The sequence below is a fragment of the Caretta caretta genome, chromosome 7 (genome assembly GCF_965140235.1).
Source record: "Caretta caretta isolate rCarCar2 chromosome 7, rCarCar1.hap1, whole genome shotgun sequence".
In the NCBI taxonomy this organism is placed as follows: Eukaryota; Metazoa; Chordata; order Testudines; family Cheloniidae; genus Caretta; species Caretta caretta.
This window is the reverse complement of record NC_134212.1, coordinates 56,658,136-56,678,592: the sequence shown is the minus strand read 5'-3', so window position 1 is coordinate 56,678,592 and position 20,457 is coordinate 56,658,136. Positions and strand designations below refer to the sequence as shown.

General features: G+C 48.7%; 1 protein-coding gene across 3 annotated transcripts; it reads left to right on the top strand.

The window, feature by feature from the left end:
- The first annotated feature begins 389 nt into the window (after positions 1-389).
- On the top strand, positions 390-20,161 carry ELOVL3 (ELOVL fatty acid elongase 3). 3 transcript variants are annotated; one of them, XM_075130715.1, is made up of 4 exons: positions 390-452; positions 12,283-12,414; positions 15,403-15,554; positions 16,100-20,161. In XM_075130715.1, the coding sequence occupies exons 1-4, from the start codon at positions 448-450 to the stop codon at positions 16,519-16,521; spliced, it is 711 nt and encodes a 236-aa protein (XP_074986816.1). In that variant the 5' UTR covers positions 390-447; the 3' UTR covers positions 16,522-20,161. The 3 variants fall into 3 exon arrangements, with proteins under 3 accessions (XP_074986816.1, XP_074986817.1, XP_048714246.1); XM_048858289.2 differs by lacking the exon at positions 390-452 and adding an exon at positions 503-784; XM_075130716.1 differs by lacking the exons at positions 390-452; positions 12,283-12,414 and adding an exon at positions 501-784.
- The last annotated feature ends 296 nt before the right edge of the window (positions 20,162-20,457 follow it).

Sequence of the window (20,457 nt, the reverse complement as noted above, 5' to 3'; positions counted from 1 at the left end):
ACAGTGGGGGTGGCTAGAGAAAGGGCAGCCTGGGTCAGAGAGGGTATCAGGTACTGGGTGGGGGAACTGATGGCTACCTTCTAGGGGTTGGGGCTTCTGAGGATAAAGGCCCTGTACTAGTGTAACTGAAGGGAAATCACCTTTACAGGGCCAAGGACTCTGGCCCCTCTGATTTAGACATGATTGCCAGCAGCAGTTTGGGGGAGGCGACAGATAAGTAGGCTGCGAGCTTCCTGCTGCCAGTGCCCGGTGTGGGGTCCGGGTCCGGCTCTGCGGGTAGCAGGGCTGGGCGTCTCAGAGGAGCAGCGCGGCCTGGGCCGGCGCCGGGGGCGGGGGCGGGGGCGGAGGAAGGACCAGGCTGCAGCCTTGTGCCGGTGCGGAAAGGGAGAGGCAGCCTGGACTCAGGCGGCGGCGGCGGCGGCGGGGGGGCGCAGCCGCCTGTCAGTCATGAGGTAGGTAGGCGGGGCCGCTCGCGCGCCTGCAGGTGGGGCGGGGTCTAAGCTGTATCAATTGGCTGAGCTGGCGGCGGGAGCGCGTCACCTGCAGCCTGGCTGCGGCCGGCGGCTCCTTCTCTTCCCGCGCCGGCCTCCCTCTGCAGGGCCCGGTGCGACCTGCCCCGGCCCCGACCCCCCTGTTCCTGCAGGCCCCGGCCCGCCCCGGCCCCGAGCCTCTCCAGCATGGAGCTGCTGGGCGCCAACCTGTCCGCGCTGCGCCGCCCGCAGGAGTACGACTTCGAGCGGCGCTTCGACGAGCTGCAGGCGATCCAGTGGATGCGGGAGAACTGGTGAGCGCTGCCGGGGCGGCGGGCTGGCTCCGCGGGGGGGCTGGGGTGGGGTTGGTCGGGCTGGCCAGTACCTTGGACTGGAGCCTGCGGTGCAGCAGCGGGGACCCGTCTGCTACACCGAGCCGAGCAGCGCTAAAGCGAGCGAGTGGCCGGAGCGCCCCGTGCAGGCAGGAAGGGGCGCAAACCCTAGCGTCAGCCCGGAGATGCTCCATGAAGCTGAGGCCTCATGTAAGCAAGGCTGGTAGCTGGACGTGACGTTCAGAGGCACAGATTTTAATAGTGAGGGTAATCCACCACTGGACCAATTTACTAAGGGTCTCCTGGTGGATTCTCCGTCACTGGAGTGGGTCTTTTCTAAGAGATCTGCTCCTCTAGTTCAAATGGGAATTAATCGGGGAAGTCCTGTAAGAGGCTGGTTATGCAGGGGGTCAGACTAATACAGTGGTCCTTTCTTGCTTTATAATCTGTGACCCAACTCAGAAGAATGTGTACCTGTAGCTTCTGTCAATCTTTTGGGAAAGAGGTGCTAGATTGTAAAATAGGAAACAAAACTATAATCTGAATGAAAAACTGAGCAGATACAAAAGCCAAATCCATATAGCCTTCCAGAAGGAGATGCAACTCAGTTAATAGAGCAACTGTCCTGAAATAAAACTAGGTTAACTACCCTCTTTACTTCAGTATGCATTTAGAGTTAAAATTGCTGGTGAAAGTTTCATATTCAACACCTTCATAAACCTATGCCTCTGAGGTCCTTTTGAGAGCCAAGAATTAAACTTCTTATGCTACTGGCTTGAATAGTGAAACCCATTGTACAAGATTAGTGAACAATTGCTAGATTTCATAAAACATCATTCAATGTGCAATTGTTTTCTTTGTCTCAAAGGAGATGTTCGAGAGCAGCATCTTTATACTCAATTCTTGTTTGAACTCTCTTTCTTCCCTTGACACAAACATACATTGTAAAAAGAACGTCTACACAGCGATTTTTAGTCCTGAGTTAGCTGACCCAGGCCAGCTGCCAGCCTTGCTGTGGGTCTTCTATCCCTGTATAGACGTACCCTAAGTAGCACCTTTAGAGTAGCAATAATAGTGATAATGACTCAGCCATTTTACCTAGTGTACAGAGATTGCTTAACCAAATCTGCGTTTGCTGAGTGCAGAAAGATTTTAGAGTGAAGAGCAGCAGCTTGAAACAAAACAGTTACAAATAACCTTTAAAGAGCCTTCTAATACAGTCCGTCTGTGTGTGAGGTCCTGAGTTCTGTATGTAGGGGCTTGCCCTTGACCAGGGTTGTCCCCAAGACTGGAACAGGAGGGGCTGCTGTAGGTCAGAATTTAGGGGTGGGGTGGTAGAACTGTATTTGGAGAGAAGCTTCCTGCATCATACTTGGACTTAATGTGCTTGCTCTCTGGCTTTTTGAATAGCCTTGCTCAGGTGACCCTTTAGGTAGAACATGTAAAACAATCACCGAGGTCTTGCCTGTTATTTAAGGTGTTCTAAAAATTATGGCCCCAGATCTTCTCTAATAAAATGAATCTGGATCTGGGGGCTTTGCCTCAGACACAGGCAGGGTTTAGTGGGCATTGCCAATGTTTAGATTACAGAGCTCGGTGGCCTGCAGGTTTGGAGGTAAGTGATTGCATGGGGCGGTTATGGTATATTGGTATTTCAGAGGACCGGAACAATGTACCATCGACTATTCCGGGAGATGAGGATAGTGTGTGGGAGAGGGATGTCCCCTGCTTGGAGCAGCTGCTGATTCCACACAGCACTGTTATACTTCCTGAAAGTGTGTCTTCCCAAGATTACAAAGTTTTCTGCATGCTAGGAAACTTCTACTGAGGTAATGTGGTATAGGATAACCTATATGTCTGACAAGAAAACATGGTGCTATATTTTTTTTTTCTTGTGGCAAGGGTGTGTCATGAAGTCATTTTTGTCCCTTTCCTAAGGGAAAATTACTGGACTGATCTGTACTTAAAACTCTGATGTGTCAACTGACAAGCACATCCAGCCTGAGGCTGAAAAGGAAAACTGCTCTCCTGACTCTTTCTCGCACATGCTGCTGAACAGCAGCGTCACCCCATGCCATGCCTCATAACAGGAAGAGCCTGTATGCTGCTAGCCTCGTAGGGTAGTACGGTTGCAATGTAACCGGCCAGAGGAGGAGTTACTCCATGAAACAGGGAAATCCATTCACTTCTGCAGTTGGAATTTACAGGGAAACTTGAGTAGAACTAGGAGGCCATGTTTCGTTTGCATCTTCAGTTCAGCCACATGCAAATTGACGTAACCAGGATCTTCTCATGTGGGGTGACAGGTTGCAGCTGCATTTGATTTGTCCACACTTGGTATTTCTGGGCTGGCAGCCAATAGGCTTTTCCTGGCCTGCTAAGATTTGCACTGAGCTACAAGATTTGTCAGGATTCTAAACCCCCAAAGGCCTGAAGTGGTTTGCATCCAGGGTTTTGGTTTAGGTCCAGCTAATTTGACACCAGAACTTAAAACATCTGAGTTGTATTGAACTTCATAAATATTTCTTCTGCATGCTGAGATTAGATGACAAATACCCACAGCGCACACACTCCCCCTTTCAAAATCTCTCCCTGAGCCTGGGGTAAAAATAGTGGCTTGCTCTTTGGGAATGCTAATTCTAAAAGAATAGACCACACCCTGTTTCCATTTGGACATCTATTGTGCATTCCTGGTTCCTAGCATGGAAATATGGGTTGGGAGAGAGAGACAAAGGTGGGGTCAGGTAGTCTCTTTTATTGGACCAACTTCTGTTGGTGAGAGAGACCAGGTTTTTAGCTTACGCAGACTCTCCTTCAGCTCCTGAAAAATACAGGGTTGGTAACAATCCCTGGAGCAAACTTAATTTGTTTGTTCTTGGTGTAGTGCAGTTTAGAAGGATTTAGGCCATGATTGGGAGAGGCTCAGAGTGAAACTTTCTTGGAGAGGGGTGTCTTCTCAAAATGCCAGAGCATTTGATTACTTTGTGGTGAACCGTTGTAAGCATTTGATGGAATGAATGGGCTGGTTGTCATGGATGCAGTGACAGCGTCATTAACTCAATGTTAAATTATGAAAGCATGGTTTACATTTGGAGGAGAAACCTTCGCTTGCTTAGTCCCATGGCAAAAATGCTATGGGAGAGGGTGAGAGATTCATCCCAAAGCTAAGTTTATTAATGGAATAGATGGAAGAATTCAAAATGAAACCAAGCATTTTGAAATCAAAATTAAACAGTTATTCACAAAACAAATCTTATGCAAAACTCCCCAAAGTCCTCTTTCAGAGAGTGTCTATTCGTCACTTATCTTAGAGTTTCTTACCAAAGTCCCTTAGAGCAGTGGTTTTCAAACTGCAGGTCGCAACCCAGTGCTGGGTCGCAGAATATAAGGCACTGGGTCAGCTCTGGTCAGTGCTGCCAACCGGGCAGTTAAAAATACCATCAGTGGTGCTGCCCAGCTAAGGCAGGCCAGTCCCTACCTGTTCTGACACTGTGCTGTGCCCCAAAAGCAGTCAGCAGCAGGTCTGGCTCCTAGGCGGGGGAGCCATGGGGCTCTGTGCACTGACTCCACCCTGAGCACAGGCTCCACACAGCTGGGGGGCAGTGCCTGTAGAGGGGGGCGGTGACTGTGGGCAAGAGCCGCGTGGAGCCACTTGTGCACCTCCACCTAAGAACCGGACCTGCTGTTGGCCACTTGCGGGGTGCAGTGCAGTCTGCAGTGCCAAGACGGGCAGGAAGCCTCCCTTAGCACCCCTGCTGCGCTGCTGACCAGGAGCCGCCGCAGGTAAGCCTGTGCACCCCTCCTGTGCCCATTCACGTACCCCAGCCCTGAGCCCTCCCCAAACCCAGAGCCACCTCCTACACCCCAAAGCCCTCATCTCTGGCCCCACTCCAGAGCCTGCACCCCAGCCCAGAGCCCCCTCCCACACCCTGAACCCCTCATTCCTGACCACAGCCCTCACCCCGCACTCCAACCCTCTGCCCCAGCCCTGAGCCCCTCCCAAACCCCTCATCCCCAGCTCCACTGGGTCACTGGCATCAACAATTTTCTTCAACTTGATCACCAGGAAAAAGTTTGAAAACCACTGCCTTAAGGCTTGTCTACATTACCCACTGGATCGATGGGCAGTGATCGATCCAGCGGGGGTAAATTTATCACGTCTAGTCTAGACGCGATAAATCAACCACCGAGCTCTCTCCCATTGACCCCGGTGGAGTCACCAGGGTGAGAGGCGCAGGTGGAGTCAACAGGAGAGCGTCAGCAGTCAACTTACCGCAGTGAAGACACTGTAAGTAGATCTAAGTACATCAACTTCAGCTACGTTATTTAAGTAGCTGAAGTTGCATAACTTAGATCGATTTTTCCCCCCCGCCCCCACTGTAGACCAGGCCTTAGAGCCCTCCTTGTGTGGGATGGGGGAAAGGTTAATTCTGTTGCTGGACCTTGAACTCGCTGTTTGCTATTAAGTTACTCTTGCCTTTAACAGACCAAAGAGAGCAGGATGGAGAAGAATGGCTGTCTGTTGACATTCACAAGTCAGTCACAGACAGCTCATGCACCTATTGTGGCCAATGTGTGTAACACCTCTGAGCCCTGGCATGCTTCCCTCACCTGGCAGGTTTTGGCAGGTGCCTCTTTCTTTAGTTTCTCTCGGGCAAGCTAGGCTGCTTCATGCCATTGTGCTGATGCCATGCAGTACAGCTGATCTCCGCACTAGGTGAGAAATAGTGGAAGATTCCATTAATCAAATTGGGGTCCTCACTGGTTCGGCCGTGATGGTCCAATGTCCTCACTGACATGTTGACACCTGGATGGCTCCATCTTTCCCCTGTGAACCTGGAGGATTCTGGAACAAAGAGGCCTTTGGATATTTCCCAAGCAAACACCTCAGGAGCCCATGATCTTTCTCATTCTCTAGAGTCCCAGTTCAGCGTGACTTCCAATCCATCAAGTTTGTCTAACTTCTGGTTTCAAACTCCTCTTGTTTGCAAGTTGTGACCTCAGCAGAGTCCTTGGGTCAGAGCAGCAGCCCTCTTTTGTTAATACATATTCAATCTCTTTTCTATACCTTCTCGATCACCTTTCTTTATGTTACTGTGATTTTGTAAGCGATCAATTACAGCTCAAATGGCAACTTGGCCTGACTGGGGTAGTATTGGTGGCTTGGTTAGGACATAGCAGGCCTAAGTTGTTTGCATTGGCAGTGGCTCATTTGGAGTAGAGAGAGCATCTTTGCCCTGTGAAATTAACACATGCCCTTCTTCTTGAACTGTCTGCCATCCTGCTTTTGAGACGTCACTTCCTCAAAATGAGGCAGTGGCTTGTAGGAGAGAAATCAATCTAACTCCCTCCTGGTCACGGCTGTCCAACATGTGGCATTGTCTTAACTGGTAAGATGCTGGTTGGCCCAAGTGTGCTGTGCCACATACACCCCCTGGTGTCCGAGATCTGCTTCACACCCCTATACTGCCAGCACTGAGAGCTGGATTAGAGTTCAAATTCAGACTTATAAAATGAAAGTGCCTGATAAGTATTCTTGTAAAGGAGGCCCCTTTTCTGGTGGCTGACTGTGTGTTGGGATTGGCTGATGGTTCTGCTCGATACCAGGCAATGCTGCTGAACCAGGAAAGATGGTCTTGTGGTCAAAGCACTGGATTAGGAATTGAGAAGACAGCTCTGCCTCAGACTAGGTGTGACCAAGTACGTTGCTTAATCTGACTCAGTTTCCCATCTCTTAAATGTATCTAGTAGTACTTCCAGCCTGCCCTTGGTCACTGTTGTCTCACCGGGACAAGGGCCATCTCCTCGGTATGTTGAGAGCCTAATACAATGCGTCCCTGAGCTCACTTGGTGGTATATTTATGTATAGCCACAGGGGGCTTCAGTATCACCAGGCTGCTTAAAATACTGCTTAGTGATGGCTACTACCGTGTGTTAGTGTGAGCGGCTTCATATTGGCTGCAACTCTGTGGATGTAACTTGAGCTTCATGAGGAACTGGAGCATCGTCCTTCAAGTTGCAGTGGGGAAGGTTTAGGTTGGATATTAGGAAAACCTTTTTCACTAGGAGGGTGGTGAAACACTGGAATGCGTTACCTAGGGAGGTGGTGGAATATCCTTCTTTCAAAGTTTTTAAGGTCAGGCTTGACAAAGCCATGGCTGGGATGATTTACTTGGGGATTGGTCCTGCTTTGAGCAGGGCGTTGGACTAGATGACCTCCTGAGGTCCCTTCCAACCCTGATATTCTGTGATTCTGTGATTCTTTTGACCCTGGCACAAGGGTCCTTCTGTTTAATAGGAAACTTCTGTCCACTCTTACCATCCACAGATACACTCCTTTCTGGGCCTGTTGGGCCCAGTTCATCCTTGGTGGAACCCAGATCCCATGGATTTCACTGCTCCCATGGGACTGAACGCCCAGCTGGAATAGCCTGGGAGGCTGGGTTTGGGGTGGGAGGCAGGAGAATTGCCAGCTGAATCTTGGGCCTTAGAGCTGGTGTGGGCAACAGTATTGCTTGAACTGTTTCTCAGACCTGTCTCACTCCAGTAGGGTGAGGAGTGTGTGAAGTCTTCTAGCAAATGAGCCCAGCCCCTTGAGAGGGGATTATGTTGACTCATCAGCGTACATGTCTGTGAGGTTACCAGATCGCCCGCTGCATACAGCAGTCCTCCTTGATATTGAAGATGAAGTTGCACACAAACCACTACCAGAGTGTTCCGCTGGGGCTGCTCAGGCTGATGTGGGTCCGGTATTCAACCCCATCTGTGTTCTGCAGCTTCCATGTTGGCAGCACTTGGCAGGAGTTCAGTACGTAGGCAGGAATGGAAACGGATGGGTGCAAAGGTCAGCATGCGTCATGCACAACTAGTCAATGCTGGGAGTAGCTGTTTACTCTAGGGTGTCTTGTGGAGGGTGGAGAGGGGTGTTTTCTGGACTGTTCCATGGATAGTGGCTGAGATATGACCTTAGTCCCACTGGGATTTTTCTTCACTGAGTCAGCTGGCCTCTAGGTACAATTGCACTGCAAAAGGAAAAAGATCTTTGGCAGTAAGTCTGAGCCTGGTCAACTGAACTGGGGCTCATGCTACAGGGCTAAACATAGCAGTGTAGATGTTCCCGATAGGGCTTGACCCTGGGAACTGGGTGGGTCACAGAGCCCAGCTCCAGCCCAGGGGGATGTCTACACTGCTATTTTTAGCCCTGTAGAATGAGCCAGAGTCAGCTGATCCAAGCTCTAAAACTCACTGCCACTGGGTATTTTTGCAGTGTCCCCATACCCTTTGACACTCCCCTGTTAGTGAGGGATTTTTAAGTTCCTTTCTTACTGGGGTGATAGGCCTCTTGAGGATGAGCTGGGACAACCTGCCATTTTCCTTGCCTCCCCATTCTGCGGAGGTGGCTGGAGTTGTCTGTCTGGCTTTCACGTAGCAGGGTCCAGAGCATATTGCATACCTTCCTCTTCCATTTGGCATCATGTAGCATGCCTCTGACAACTGCGATCGCTTAGGCGGAAAAGTAACATCGAAGTATGAGTGTATTTTTCTCAATGCCTTCTAATGAAACTTAGCAGTTGTAGGAGAGGCGTGAGAGCCATGTGACCAGCTCTTTTCACTAGCAAATGCCCAGTGGGCCCTGCACCACAATTTGGGGAATTTCTCTGTTAAACCCGATTCCAGTGCGGTTTATAGTGCTGGGGGGTGTGTCATGGCTGGAGTGTGGAGACCTGTGCTCCTGAATTACAGGCTGGATCTCTGGCATCTTGGATACAGAGCTCACGAGAGCAGAGAGTCTTGTCAGAGAACCCTTGGGGTGATGACAAAATGCAGCCATTCAGCCCCCTCTCTTCCACTCGCAAGCCGTGAATCACAGAGCCGTTGGCAGCGCTGCAGATCAGTGAAATGTCGACTCACCCCTGCGATGCCTCCGGCACCAGCTGTCAGTATCAGTGCTTGCTGGGTACACACCCCTGTGCAGGCTCAGCAGGAAGGAGGGATTAATCCAGTTCTTGATCAGTACAAACAACCTGCTTCCGCCTCTTTAGCAAACACTGGATATCATGGAAGCTTAACCCTGGCTGAGCTGGGTTCACTACTACTACTCGGGGTGCCTTGGCACTTCCTGGTGCAGGGATACTTCCCTGCCCGAATCCTGCCTTTGCAGTGATTTGGATACAGTTGGGTGGCAGGGGAGGCTTCATGATGCAGGGCTGCTCTAGTGTGGGCTGGGAGCTTCATTTTCTGCCATGCTGTTTGGTTTTAACTTCAGCATGTAGTGCTTAAAGGGAGGTGCTGGCTAGAGCAAAGCCTAGTGTGGGCAAGTGGTGGTCACTATCAGTACCTGCTGAGCTAGGTCTCTCTCAGTGAAGTTCTGTGGCCTGTTGTATGCAAAAGGTCAGGTCATAACGGTCTCTTCTAGCTTTAATCTATTAATCTCGTTTTGTTTGGGGGGAAGGCAGCACATCTCTGCCAATATACCACAGCCCTGACTTGTAATATGTCCTGCTTTTTTCCTAGCTAGCCAGCTCTGCTCATGCATCCAAGTCTCCTTGCTACTTCAGTCCAGGCGTATACTGCCCACCAGGCCACAGCCTGAGACCTGCAACCTCTTTGCTGTTAAACTAAGTAGAGTTTAACTTGGACTCAGTTCTCTGGGGTTGAAAGTCTTGTGCAGTAGCCTGAATTTCAACTGAAGTACAGATTCTCCTAGGGCATTGCCAAGGTTCCTTCCCCACTCTGAACTCTAGGGTACAGTTGTGGGGACCTGCATGAAAACCTCCTAAGCTTACTTTTACCAGCTTAGGTTAAAACTTCCACAAGGTACAAATTAATTTTACCCTTTGCCCTTGGAATTTCCACTGCCACCACCAAACTTTAACTGGGTTTACTGGGAAACTTAGTTTGGACACGCCCTTTCCCCCCAAAAATCCTCCCAACCCTTGCACCCCACTTCCTGGGGAAGGTTTGGTAAAAATCCTCACCAATTTGCATAGGTGACCACAGACCCAAACCCTTGAATCATATAACAATGAAAAAGCATTCAGTTTTCTTACAAGAAGACTTTTAATAGAAGTAAAGGAATCACCTCTGTAAAATCAGGATGGTAGATACCTTACAGGGTAATTAGATTCAAAACATAGAGAATCCCTCTAGGCAAAACCTTAAGTTACAAAAAAGACACACAGACAGGAGTAGTCATTCTATTCAGCACAGCTCTTTTCTCAGCCATTGAAAGAAATCATAACCTAACACATACCTAGCTAGATTACTTACTGAAAGTTCTAGGACTCCATTCCTGTTCTGTCCCTGGCAAAAGCAGCATACAGACAGACACAGACCCTTTGTTTCTCTCTCTCCTCCCAGCTTTTGAAAGTATCTCTTGTCTCCTCATTGGTCATTTTGGTCAGGTGCCAGCGAGGTTACCTTTAGCTTCTTAACCCTTTACAGGTGAGAGGATTTTTCCTCTGGCCAGGAGGGATTTTAAAAGGGTTTACCCTTCCCTTTATATTTATGACAGGCATAAGTACCATTCATACAGATTCCTGACATAGGAGTACAGTCCCCTCTCTAGTATACCGTGGATCACATTTCAAACTATAATTCTACTGTATCCCCAGAGGCTTGTTCTGAATGCCTCTCTCCGTCCATCGAACATCTCTGTAAAACATCTGGCATTTTCAGTCCACGTAGACCAGGCGTCCTTGTGACTGCAGTGTGAATTCGAACAATACTGGGACAAAGAGCAGGGATTCTCTCGCAGCAATGTCTCTTTTGCCCAGGAATCTAGTAAGCCCATTGCAGTGGGTCCTGGAAGCTAGCTAATCTAAAGAACGTTGGACCTAGGCTGAATTGGCCTAGGATCAGAGAAAGGACATCCTTCCTGCATGGTTGAAGAGGGACCCAGTTGCTTTGATTCTGCCCCTGGATGGGGATATGACATATGATGGCTAGAGTTAAGTCAGTGGGCTGTGCGGAGCATGCACATTCTGGTGGTTGTTCTCAAATGACTGTTATCATTAACGATCTGGAGGATGGTGTGGATTGTACCCTCAGTAAGTTTGCGGATGACACTAAACTGGGATGAGTGGTAAATACGCTGGAGGGTAGGGATAGGATACAAAGGGACCTAGACAAATTAGAGGATTGGTCCAAAAGAAATCTGATGAGGTTCAACAAGGACAAGTGCAGGGTCCTCCACTTAGGACAGAAGAATTGCATGCACTGCTACAGACTAGGGACCGAATGGCTCGGCAGCAGTTCTGCAGAAAAGGACCTAGGGGTTACAGTGGACGAGAAGCTGGATATGAGTCAACAATGTGCCCTTGTTGCCAAAAAGGCCAATGGCATTTTGAGCTGTATAAGTAGGAGCATTGCCAGCAGATCAAGGGACGTGATCGTTCCCCTCTATTGGGCATTAGTGAGGCTTCGTCTGGAGTACTGTGTCCAGTTTTGGGCCCCACACTCCAGTTTTTCCACATCCTTCTTCTAAAGAGTCCAGCGGAGGGCAACAAAAGTGATTGGGGGCTGGAGCACATGACTTAGGAGGAGAGACTGAGGCAACTGGGCTTATTTAGTCTGTAGAAGAGAAGAGTGAGGGGGGATTTGATAGCAGCCTTCAACTTCCTGAAGAAGGGGTTCCAAAGAGGAGCTTCCTGTCCTGTTACATTACTGTGTGCTGCTGGGGCTGCATTTCAGTGGGGCTGTGTGAGCTGGTATAGGCTTTGTAAAGGACTCTGGGAGTAAAGGCTTGTGAAACTCTAGTTACCCACGGAGATAATTCTTTAGTTTTTTAAAGATAATTTAATTCTTCAAAAATTTATTCTGATGGTCAGTATAGGGGACTGGATTTTGTCCAGACTGGTGAATTGTGAGGTGTCGTTCCCCCCCCCTTTTTTTTTTTAAATCAGACTGCATTATATGAATGGAATATCAAAAATGGGGTCCCAAATCTGGGAAGCTAAGGCCAGAACACGTCACAGCACAACAGAATAATGTTTTTCAGCCAAGTCTGTTATGAGGTTCAGCCCTCAGTGCTGCCTGTGTAGAATACTGTCCCTTTCCTCCATGTACTAAGAGCTTCTTGGTACAAAACAAGAAACTCTGGCCTCCTCAGAAATTGCAGTGAAGGAGCTAATTTGTAAATGAATAAAACTGCCCTGTTCTCTCAGCTTAAAATCCTTGCCAGCTGAGCCCTCACTTGGGATCTGAAGGGGCGGGGCAGGGCAGCATTGTGGAAGTCTCCGTAACGTAAGAGATCCCCTTTGTTTTCCTTCCCTCACCAAGGGTATTTCTACCAGTTCCACTTATGGTCAAGGTCTGCTCCTCGCGACTACAGCTAGGGGAACAGCAGATACCTATAGGAGTGCAGGGCTCCATTAGATTCCTCCTTGTCTGGGCTAGCAAAGGCCCCACCAGGAGCAGGGGGCACGTCTGTGTTATACCACGTGTCAGCCTGTCTGAGAACTCTTCTTCCCCGCTCACAGGCGTAAATCTTTCTCCTTCGCCTTGGCTTACGTGCTGCTGATCTTTGGAGGCCAGCATGTCATGAAGCAGCGGAGAGGGTACGACCTGCGCAAGCCACTGGTCCTGTGGTCACTCAGCCTGGCCCTGTTCAGGTAAGAACGGCATCTCTTGCTTTATTCTGCTGCTGGTGGTGGTTACTGGGCAGCCGTAGAGTCCCACCATGTCAGCTGACCCTGGAGAGAGACATGGAGGCATTTCCTCGTGGAATGCTAACTCAGAAGGGGCAATAGGTTTTTGATAAACTGCTGAACCACAGATAATTCCCCACTCCCAGCCTGGCCATGGGGCTTTAATTTTAGTCCTTATTTTAAAACCTTCCTTCCCCCCGCCCACCCCCGTTTCCTAACCCTGTAGAAGTGATCCCAAAATGGGGGGAAAAGGGTCTTTTTTGCAGCAGTGAGGATAAAAGCTGAATAGCAAAACAGCAAGGATGAGAGGGTTTATGTTAAACGCATTTCTTTTGTGAACGAGGGATTATTTTTGAAGTTTCAGCCACACATAGACCATAAAAGTGAGATAAGAATCTTCCATCTAAGGTCTCTGTGTAAAAGATTCAGTTCTTTGTCTTTAAGTAGTCTATAAACTGTGCTGGCAACTCTGTGGGGACTCTGATAGGAGCCTGCTGAGAATGACTCAACCATAGCTTTGCTCTGTAATTTAGGTCTCCAAGCCAAGATCCTTCAGTTTTCTCACACTCCTCTCAGCACCTGTTTACTGCAGCTCTGGCTGGTTTGGCAGAGTGAGACCATCATCCTCATGAGATTAATTGGTGTAAGATGCTGAAGCATGAGGGGGATGGAGCTGGCTGGGAGTGATGCTGGATTCTGACTGGCCTGCGTGGTCCACGTAAGGGTGGAGGAGGTAGGGAAAGATGTGGGAAGCTGGAATGACACCTTGCTATGCAGTGTCCTGACACATACAAGCTCTGGCACTGATAGTCCATGCACAACCATTCTGAAGCCATATCCCCACTTTAATGACTGACAGCTTTGGGTAGCCAGCCCACAAGTTTAAGGGGTACTTTTTGGCCTGCATGAGCGTCTCTTTCAAAGTACTTGAAGCTAAAGGTGGGGCAGGGAGCACATATTCTTCACTTCTCTTGTTGTCTTGGTTTCCCAGGAGCCATTGCCTGGCATCATGTATACAAACGCAAGGCTTTCTGCATACACAGGGTTGCTGTGATACAGTCCTCGCTTCTTATCTCTTGTGTGACATTTTATTGGTGGTGTCATTCTGACAAGGCAGTTCTAGGTGGAAAAACCACAACTGCTTACATCAACTCAGACTGCTTTCAGCCTGCTGTTGGTCATCACACCAGTGATATTCAGAAGCTCTCCTACTCAGCCATGCAGTTACGGCTCCAATCCTTTGTGTACATTAGCCTTTTCCTGAAAAGCTCACTACAGGTGGCTCAGCTCTCGGGAGAGTTGCCTTAGTTGGGGTGGATGCTGGCAAGACAGGAGCTACATGGTACTTTTTGGCCGAATAGTTTATTCGCTGAAAAATGCAGTTTGGGGGCAACTGAAACTATTTGCGAATTTGGATCAAATTCAGCAAATAGCACTGAATGAATAAAAAGAAATTTCTAAGTCAAAATGGTTTGTTCTAACACTTTTGAAATGAAAGGCTTTGACTTTGTTTCATTTTGAAATGTCGCTAGATTTGTTTCAAAACTTTTTAGATGAGTAAAAAAACACCCTAAATAAAGAAATGAAAATTTCCAGGTTAAACAAAATGTTTCATTTGACTGGAAATGATTTTTTTTCCATTTTCATTTTGCAAGAAAGAACAAAAGTGTCAGTTTTTTTGTTCATTCTAAAACAGTTTTGGGGGGGGGGGGGGAGTTGCTTTTTGTTTCGGCCACTGAACCGAAAAAATCCATTCTTAACTCGGCTCTAGTGAAGGCCTCCTCTAAGCTTCAGTTTCTAAAATGGTGCTGAATGCAATTAGTCTGCACTTGCAGCTAAACCGTGTTCAGGACTTGCTTAGCTGTCCCTGTCAACTTTTGTAGCTTAGACAAGCTCTGTGTGAAGTGGAAAAAACTGCTGTGTTTAAATACATTTGTCAACCTCTTGATTTCTTGCTGTGTGGAGAAGGAGAGGGGAACCATGGCTTAGCCTAGGTATCTACCAGGGTTAAAACATGGCTCCTTACTGTGTAATCTAGTTAGTATTTCTAGCATATAGCAGACCCCAAAGTCTGTGCTGTTCACTTTCCAGACCCAAACAAGTGTTGATTCCTGCCAGCAGTGTAGAGTCATGCAGCTGTTAAGAAATGGATTTTTGAGATCCCAGCTGGGGTTTGCCCTGCAGCACAAGCTCTTAGATCACTTCTCAGTCTGTAAACTGAGCCAGCCATCTAGCACTGGTGACATCGAGTTCCAGTCAGATCAGAACCACACATCACATAGCTCTCTATGTCATGTGTGCATGGAGTTCTGCAGCGTGTCTTATGGACACTAGGAACCGGGTTAGGCAGCGAATCTTTAGACTGGCATTTGTGCATGTTGATTGTAGGGGCTGAGATGAGCAAGTTGAGTTGGTGGCTCTTTGTCTAATTCAGACTTCTAGTTGTGCTTCAGATGTGTAGTGGTTTTTGTATCCTTGGCTCATTTGAGGCCCACGCCTGTCCTGATGTGCTGAAACTCCAGCTCAGAGGTATGAGCAGAGCTGGTGAGAACAGACTGGAATATCGGAGCGTGTGGTAGTTCACTGTTGAGGTGCCCTGGAAGAATTTGGAGTAGGACTTGGGCAGGGGGTGCTGCAGGCTCAGGAGTGAAATGTGTTGGCAGAGCTGCCTGGAGACCTGTGGCTGGATGGATGGCTGCCCCTGTCTGAGTAGGGCCAAGTAGTTCTGCTAGCGAGCCAGGGTATTCAAATCTATGCTTCCCAAGACAAGGAGGATCAGTAACTGGAGTAAATGCAGTATCTGTCACCCAACAGGGCAGGAGGCTGATTACTTAGGCTTCCTACTTCTCCTGTGGAGGGGATGGAATTGGCAGAGTTTCTGTGGGGGGAGAAATCAGCCTTCCTTGTGTGATTTTAATCATGTCCTATGATGCTCATATGGCTCTCTTGCAGTATCATCGGTACCCTGAGGACATGGGGGTACATGGGATTTGTCCTCTCCACCAGTGGATTTAAGCGATCTGTGTGTGATCCAGGCTTCTATAATGGCCCCGTCAGCAAGTTCTGGGCATATATGTTTGTCCTAAGCAAAGTACCGGAATTGGGTGAGTGTAAAACCTCCTTTGCTTTATTTGACGTGGTTATAAACTCTTCCCTTGTTATAGGCAGACTCTCTAAAGGGCTCCATCCTTCATAGGAGGGGCTGATTCAGCCAGTCTAAGTTGTCTCCCTTGTTCTAATCCACTGCAGCTCAATGCAGACAGTGTAGCACCATCCTGTGACCTCCCAGGTAACCTCAGTCTAGCTCAGTCCCCCCAGCATGGTCACTTACACAGGAAGGAGGACTTCAGGATAAGACACAGGACTGTCAGTTAGGATTCAAATCCAGACCCTGCCACTAACTTTTTGCCTGAAGGGAGAAGGGGTGGGTAAACGTCAGTACCATGAGGTGTATGGTGTTACTTCTCTCAGTGCAGCATTGCATGTTTGACGGGGGAGGGGCTGTCTGTCCTCTTGGAGCATGGAAATAATCTGGGCTGAATAAAAGTTCTGGTTGGGTTGAGTGAGGTGATGGATTTATCTCTTCGCTGCACCCTGAAAACACATCAGCTGCTTTGCCTTATCTGACCAGTGATGTCTGTCTCCCAAGGTGACACGGTGTTCATCATTCTCCGGAAGCAACGGCTCATCTTCCTGCACTGGTACCACCACGTCACAGTGCTGCTCTACACCTGGTATGCCTATAAGGACATGGTAGCCGGTGGCGGCTGGTTCATGACCATGAATTACGGTGTCCACGCCTTCATGTACTCCTACTACACAGTGCGGGCAGCGGGCTTGAGGGTGCCACGCCCATTTGCCATGGTGATCACCGTTACCCAGATCCTGCAGATGGTGATGGGCACAGCAGTGAGCATCATGGCATACTCCTGGATGCAGGATGGCATCTGCTCAACCTCCTGGGAACAATTCTTCTGGTCGTCCATAATGTATCTCAGCTACCTGGTGCTCTTCTGTCACTTCTTCTGCGAGGCATACTTTAAGGGGAGGGGCAAAACAAAAGGGGACTAACACTAGTGGGAGGAGTGTTGCTGGGACTCCTGCTCCCTAGGCTGTTGGCTCTCCAGCGCATTACAGGCCTGGTGTGATGAAGCTGGGGGGGAAGAAATTGATTGCTACCAGTGCTTCTGCTGTTGGACCTATGAAGAGGCATCAGTATCTGCCTCAGAGGAGGCTGCTCCCTGGGCCTTCCAGCCAAAGCCTGAGTGCTCTTTGCTCTGCAGTCTTTAGAGGGATGGGGGAAGAGAACTGGAGAGGCTGTGAATGCCAGAGAGAAAGGGTTGGAGGAGTATCAAGAACCCATCACTAAATTTCAGGTTCTCCCTCTTCTGTCCTGCCAATCCATCCTCCCCCACCACCCCCCAGGTTGTGTTGTGCGTCTCTTGCACAGAGCTAATCTTCCCTTCTGTTCTCAAAGGCCAAACTTTCTTAAGGGTGAGGAGTGTCTGCTCCCTGGCATGAGCTTCACACACAAGGGGTGGTTGCATGCCTGTTGCCCAATGGCTGGCCATACCGGTTCTGCAGGAGAGGTTTGGGAGCCCAAGATTGGGTGCTATTGCCAGCTAGAGGGAGACCCTTGAATTCAACAACTTGCTGGGGCAGGAGATGGCAATGGTGGCTGCACTGAATGGGAAAAGTACCTAAATCTTTATCGCCTGGCCAGTTCCTTGCAGGAGATAGAGGGGAGGTTTCAGTAACAACTGGGAAGCCTTGGTTGTCCTGATTGGCTTAGAGTCCAGGGGGCTTGAACTAAGGGGTTGAAAGCTCACAGGTACTGACCTTATATTAAGGGTTCTCCTGCTCCCCCAAGCTAGCTGACTTGACTTGGCATTTCATTTTTCTCTTGCATGACAAGAATTCTCCTCTTTTCTGGGTTAGAACTGTGAACCCCAACTGGGCAAGAGGGCAAAGGGACAGTCCCCAGCTGACCCAGTACATATCTAGACTGCCTAGCTAGGGCAGAATGAAGATCCTCCCGACTCTCCCATGTGCTAATTGCAGGAAATGAAAAGCCCTGGGACCTGCTGCTAAAAGCCAGAGGCCAGAGCTCCAAGTAACTAGCTCAAAAATTGATCTCACCCCAGTGATGGTCTCACTTAACTCCTCATGATGCTCACTTTGGTATGAACATGTGTGCCTGGGCTGCTTGCCTAGATGTTCCCCCTCTGACATCCTGCCACTTGTGATTACCTCAACTTTTAATAGCGGATGGGCAAAGATGGTGTTTAAATCTGGCTTTGTGATCCTGGAGCCGAAATACCAATGCCCCACATGAGACTGGAAGGGTTGTCCCCAAACTGGACCTTGGAGTTAATGTACACTGGCTGCACTTTTAAAAACCTTCTTTTCGCATTGTGAGTACAGGGAACTGCTCCGATTGGAATACTGGTAGAGCTGCTAATCTCAGTGGGCCAATTTAAAGCTCCTGATGCTTTATTAATTGAGGTCTGTGTGCAGGCCTGGGTACCAGCCCCAGTTCTAACAGATTCTCTCTGTGGCCTTTAGCAAATCATTTCACCATGTTGTGCCTCAGTTTCCCCACCTGTAAAATGGGGAACGATACTGACCTACCTCCCATGGGGTTTGAGGCTTACTGTCTGTAAAGTGTTCTGAAGACTAACATTGCGCAAAGACTTGTCACTGTGTAATGCAGCCCCTCCTCCTAGCCCCCAACTTCCATCGCAGGAATTGCCTCTTCTAGTCAAAGCACCTGTCTGTTTCAGGCAGCTGTGCCACTGGAGGAGGCTGAAGCCCTGATCACTAACTCCCAGGGGACACCAAGACAAAAGCTGCTTTCTGTTATAAACTGTTGGAGGCAAGAAAGTTTTTCCTCCTAAAATCAAGATTGGTGAAGCTCATCTCTTCATGGCATGCTGTGACTTGTGATTGAAGATAACCAGTGTCCTCTTCCTTGAACGGGAAAATAAAGGGTAAGAGTCCCTGGAGAAACAGCAATGAGTGTTAATGAAGCCAGGAATCTTTGGGGTCCAGGTTCCCTTGCTAAGGCACTGACTCTAGTACCGTGTTTAACCAGGAATATGGATTTTCAGGATTTAAGCTGCTCTTTCTATTTCAATGGAATCAATTTACGCTTCCTCAGCTGTTCTGCTGCTGACTTCTACTGCACCTCGGCATGCAACCTCTTTCAGATTCCCTGTCTGGATGGCAATGCTGGAAGAGAATTCACCCCTTACTGGAGCGTGCTGAGCAGCTGCCACTGCACTGATCTCTGCTTGGGGGAAGCTCGCTCCAGAAACCCCTCCCCTTGGGACTTGCATCCTGACACTGCAAAAGGGTTTTGGTGATGCTAGCTTTAATAGCAATACATTTATTATAAGTAACTAGCAGGGCCCAGCTTCTTCTACAGCAGGGGTCAGCAGCCTTTCAGAAATGCTGTGCCAAGTCTTCATTTATGCACTGTAATTTAAGGTTTCGTGTGCCACGAATACATTTTATATTTACAGGGGCTGATAGACGGAACCCCAGACTGGCAGTGGGCTGAGCGGGACGCTGGCTGGCAGGGGCCAGCAGACGGAACCCCAGACCGGCAGTGGGGTCGGCAGACGGAACCCCAGACCAGCAGCGAGCTGAGCGGCTCGGCCTGCTGCCGGTCTGGGGTTCTGTCCACAGGCCCCTGCCAGGTGGGGTCCCAGCTGCTGGCCCTGCTCAGCCCGCTGCCAGCCTGGGGTTCTGTCCATCTAGGCCGGCTACGGGCTGAGCAGGGCCGGGACCAGGGGCTGGCAGCAGAGTGCCACTGTAAATCAGCTCACATGCCACCTTTGGCACGCATGCCATAGGTTGCCAACCCCTGTTCTACAGCATCGAAACTTTCTGCAGTCTTTCCTAGTGCAGAATTATGCAGCCAAATCAAAGCTTTCATTTTTAAGTTTCTGGGTGTTAATTATGAAGAAAACATTAATCTGAACTGAATGTAAAGTGGTGCGGTACTGTCTGCCTCAGTCTACAGACAGCCAAAGTAATAGCTCTGAGTTAACACCTTATTTAGCTCAGATGGATGTACACTCTGAAATCTAATGACAGCAGTTTAAATGTCATTGGTCAGTGATGTGAAAGTTAATCGGGAAGAAACTTCCAGCTAAACTGCTTGTTCTGCAATCCCAAACTACCTTCCTTCCAGTTTCATCCTACCCAGCTTCCTAAAGTGTCAGTTTCCTCTTGACAATTGCTACATCTTCATTCTGGAGCTCTGCAGCACAGGGCAAACTGGGTGGCAGTGTAGAATTAAATAAGGAACACTATGCTGATTGTATTATTCATATTTATATTAAATAACCTCAGTTAATTCACCAAATGCTGCTTCTGCCTCCCTGCCCCTGGAGTTCTGCAGAATCCATCTCTAGCTTGCTGCAGTGTTACATGAGGGCCTTGTAGAAGTGCGGCGCACCTATGACTCCCCTCAGTTTCAATGAGTTTTGCAGGTATACCCATCCCCCAAGACCAGGGCAAGCTGTAGAAAGGTGGGAAGAAGCTGTCTGGGTGTTTGTCCTGGTTGTTACAAGACTTGCAAAACAGCCAACAGCAAAGAAATGAAAATGTCTCTGAACCAGATCTACAAATCCACTCCAACTGCATCTGAAATAGTTACTGTGTGACATGTGAATTTGGTTAATAAAGTGTATGGTTTTTATCACTCTTCTTTGTATCTGGCCTATGTTCTGAATTAGCAAAAAAAGCTAAGAATGACTTCCCCATTACAACCCTGACTCCTCATGAGGAAGAATTAGCCTGGACGTGGACTAGCTATTGAACAGAGGCAACTTCAACTTCATGTGCTTATTTATATTTTTATCCAGCAACTTTTTCACTGAACTCTTATAAAGCATCTTGTCCTGCTTTTGTACTTTGCACACTGTCTAACTAAGGGTCATCTTACTCCATAAAGTAGGTTTGAGGAGAAGGAGAAAACAGTTTGGTAGCTGTGGAATA

Bases quoted from the DNA above. Each gene is read 5' to 3' on its own strand.
- ELOVL3 (XM_048858289.2), top strand. From the start codon at position 678: ATGGAGCTGCTGGGCGCCAACCTGTCCGCGCTGCGCCGCCCGCAGGAG. The intron at 785-12,282 runs GTGAGCGCTGCC...CCCCGCTCACAG, and splicing joins CAGTGGATGCGGGAGAACTG to GCGTAAATCTTTCTCCTTCG. The intron at 12,415-15,402 runs GTAAGAACGGCA...GCTCTCTTGCAG, and splicing joins CTCAGCCTGGCCCTGTTCAG to TATCATCGGTACCCTGAGGA.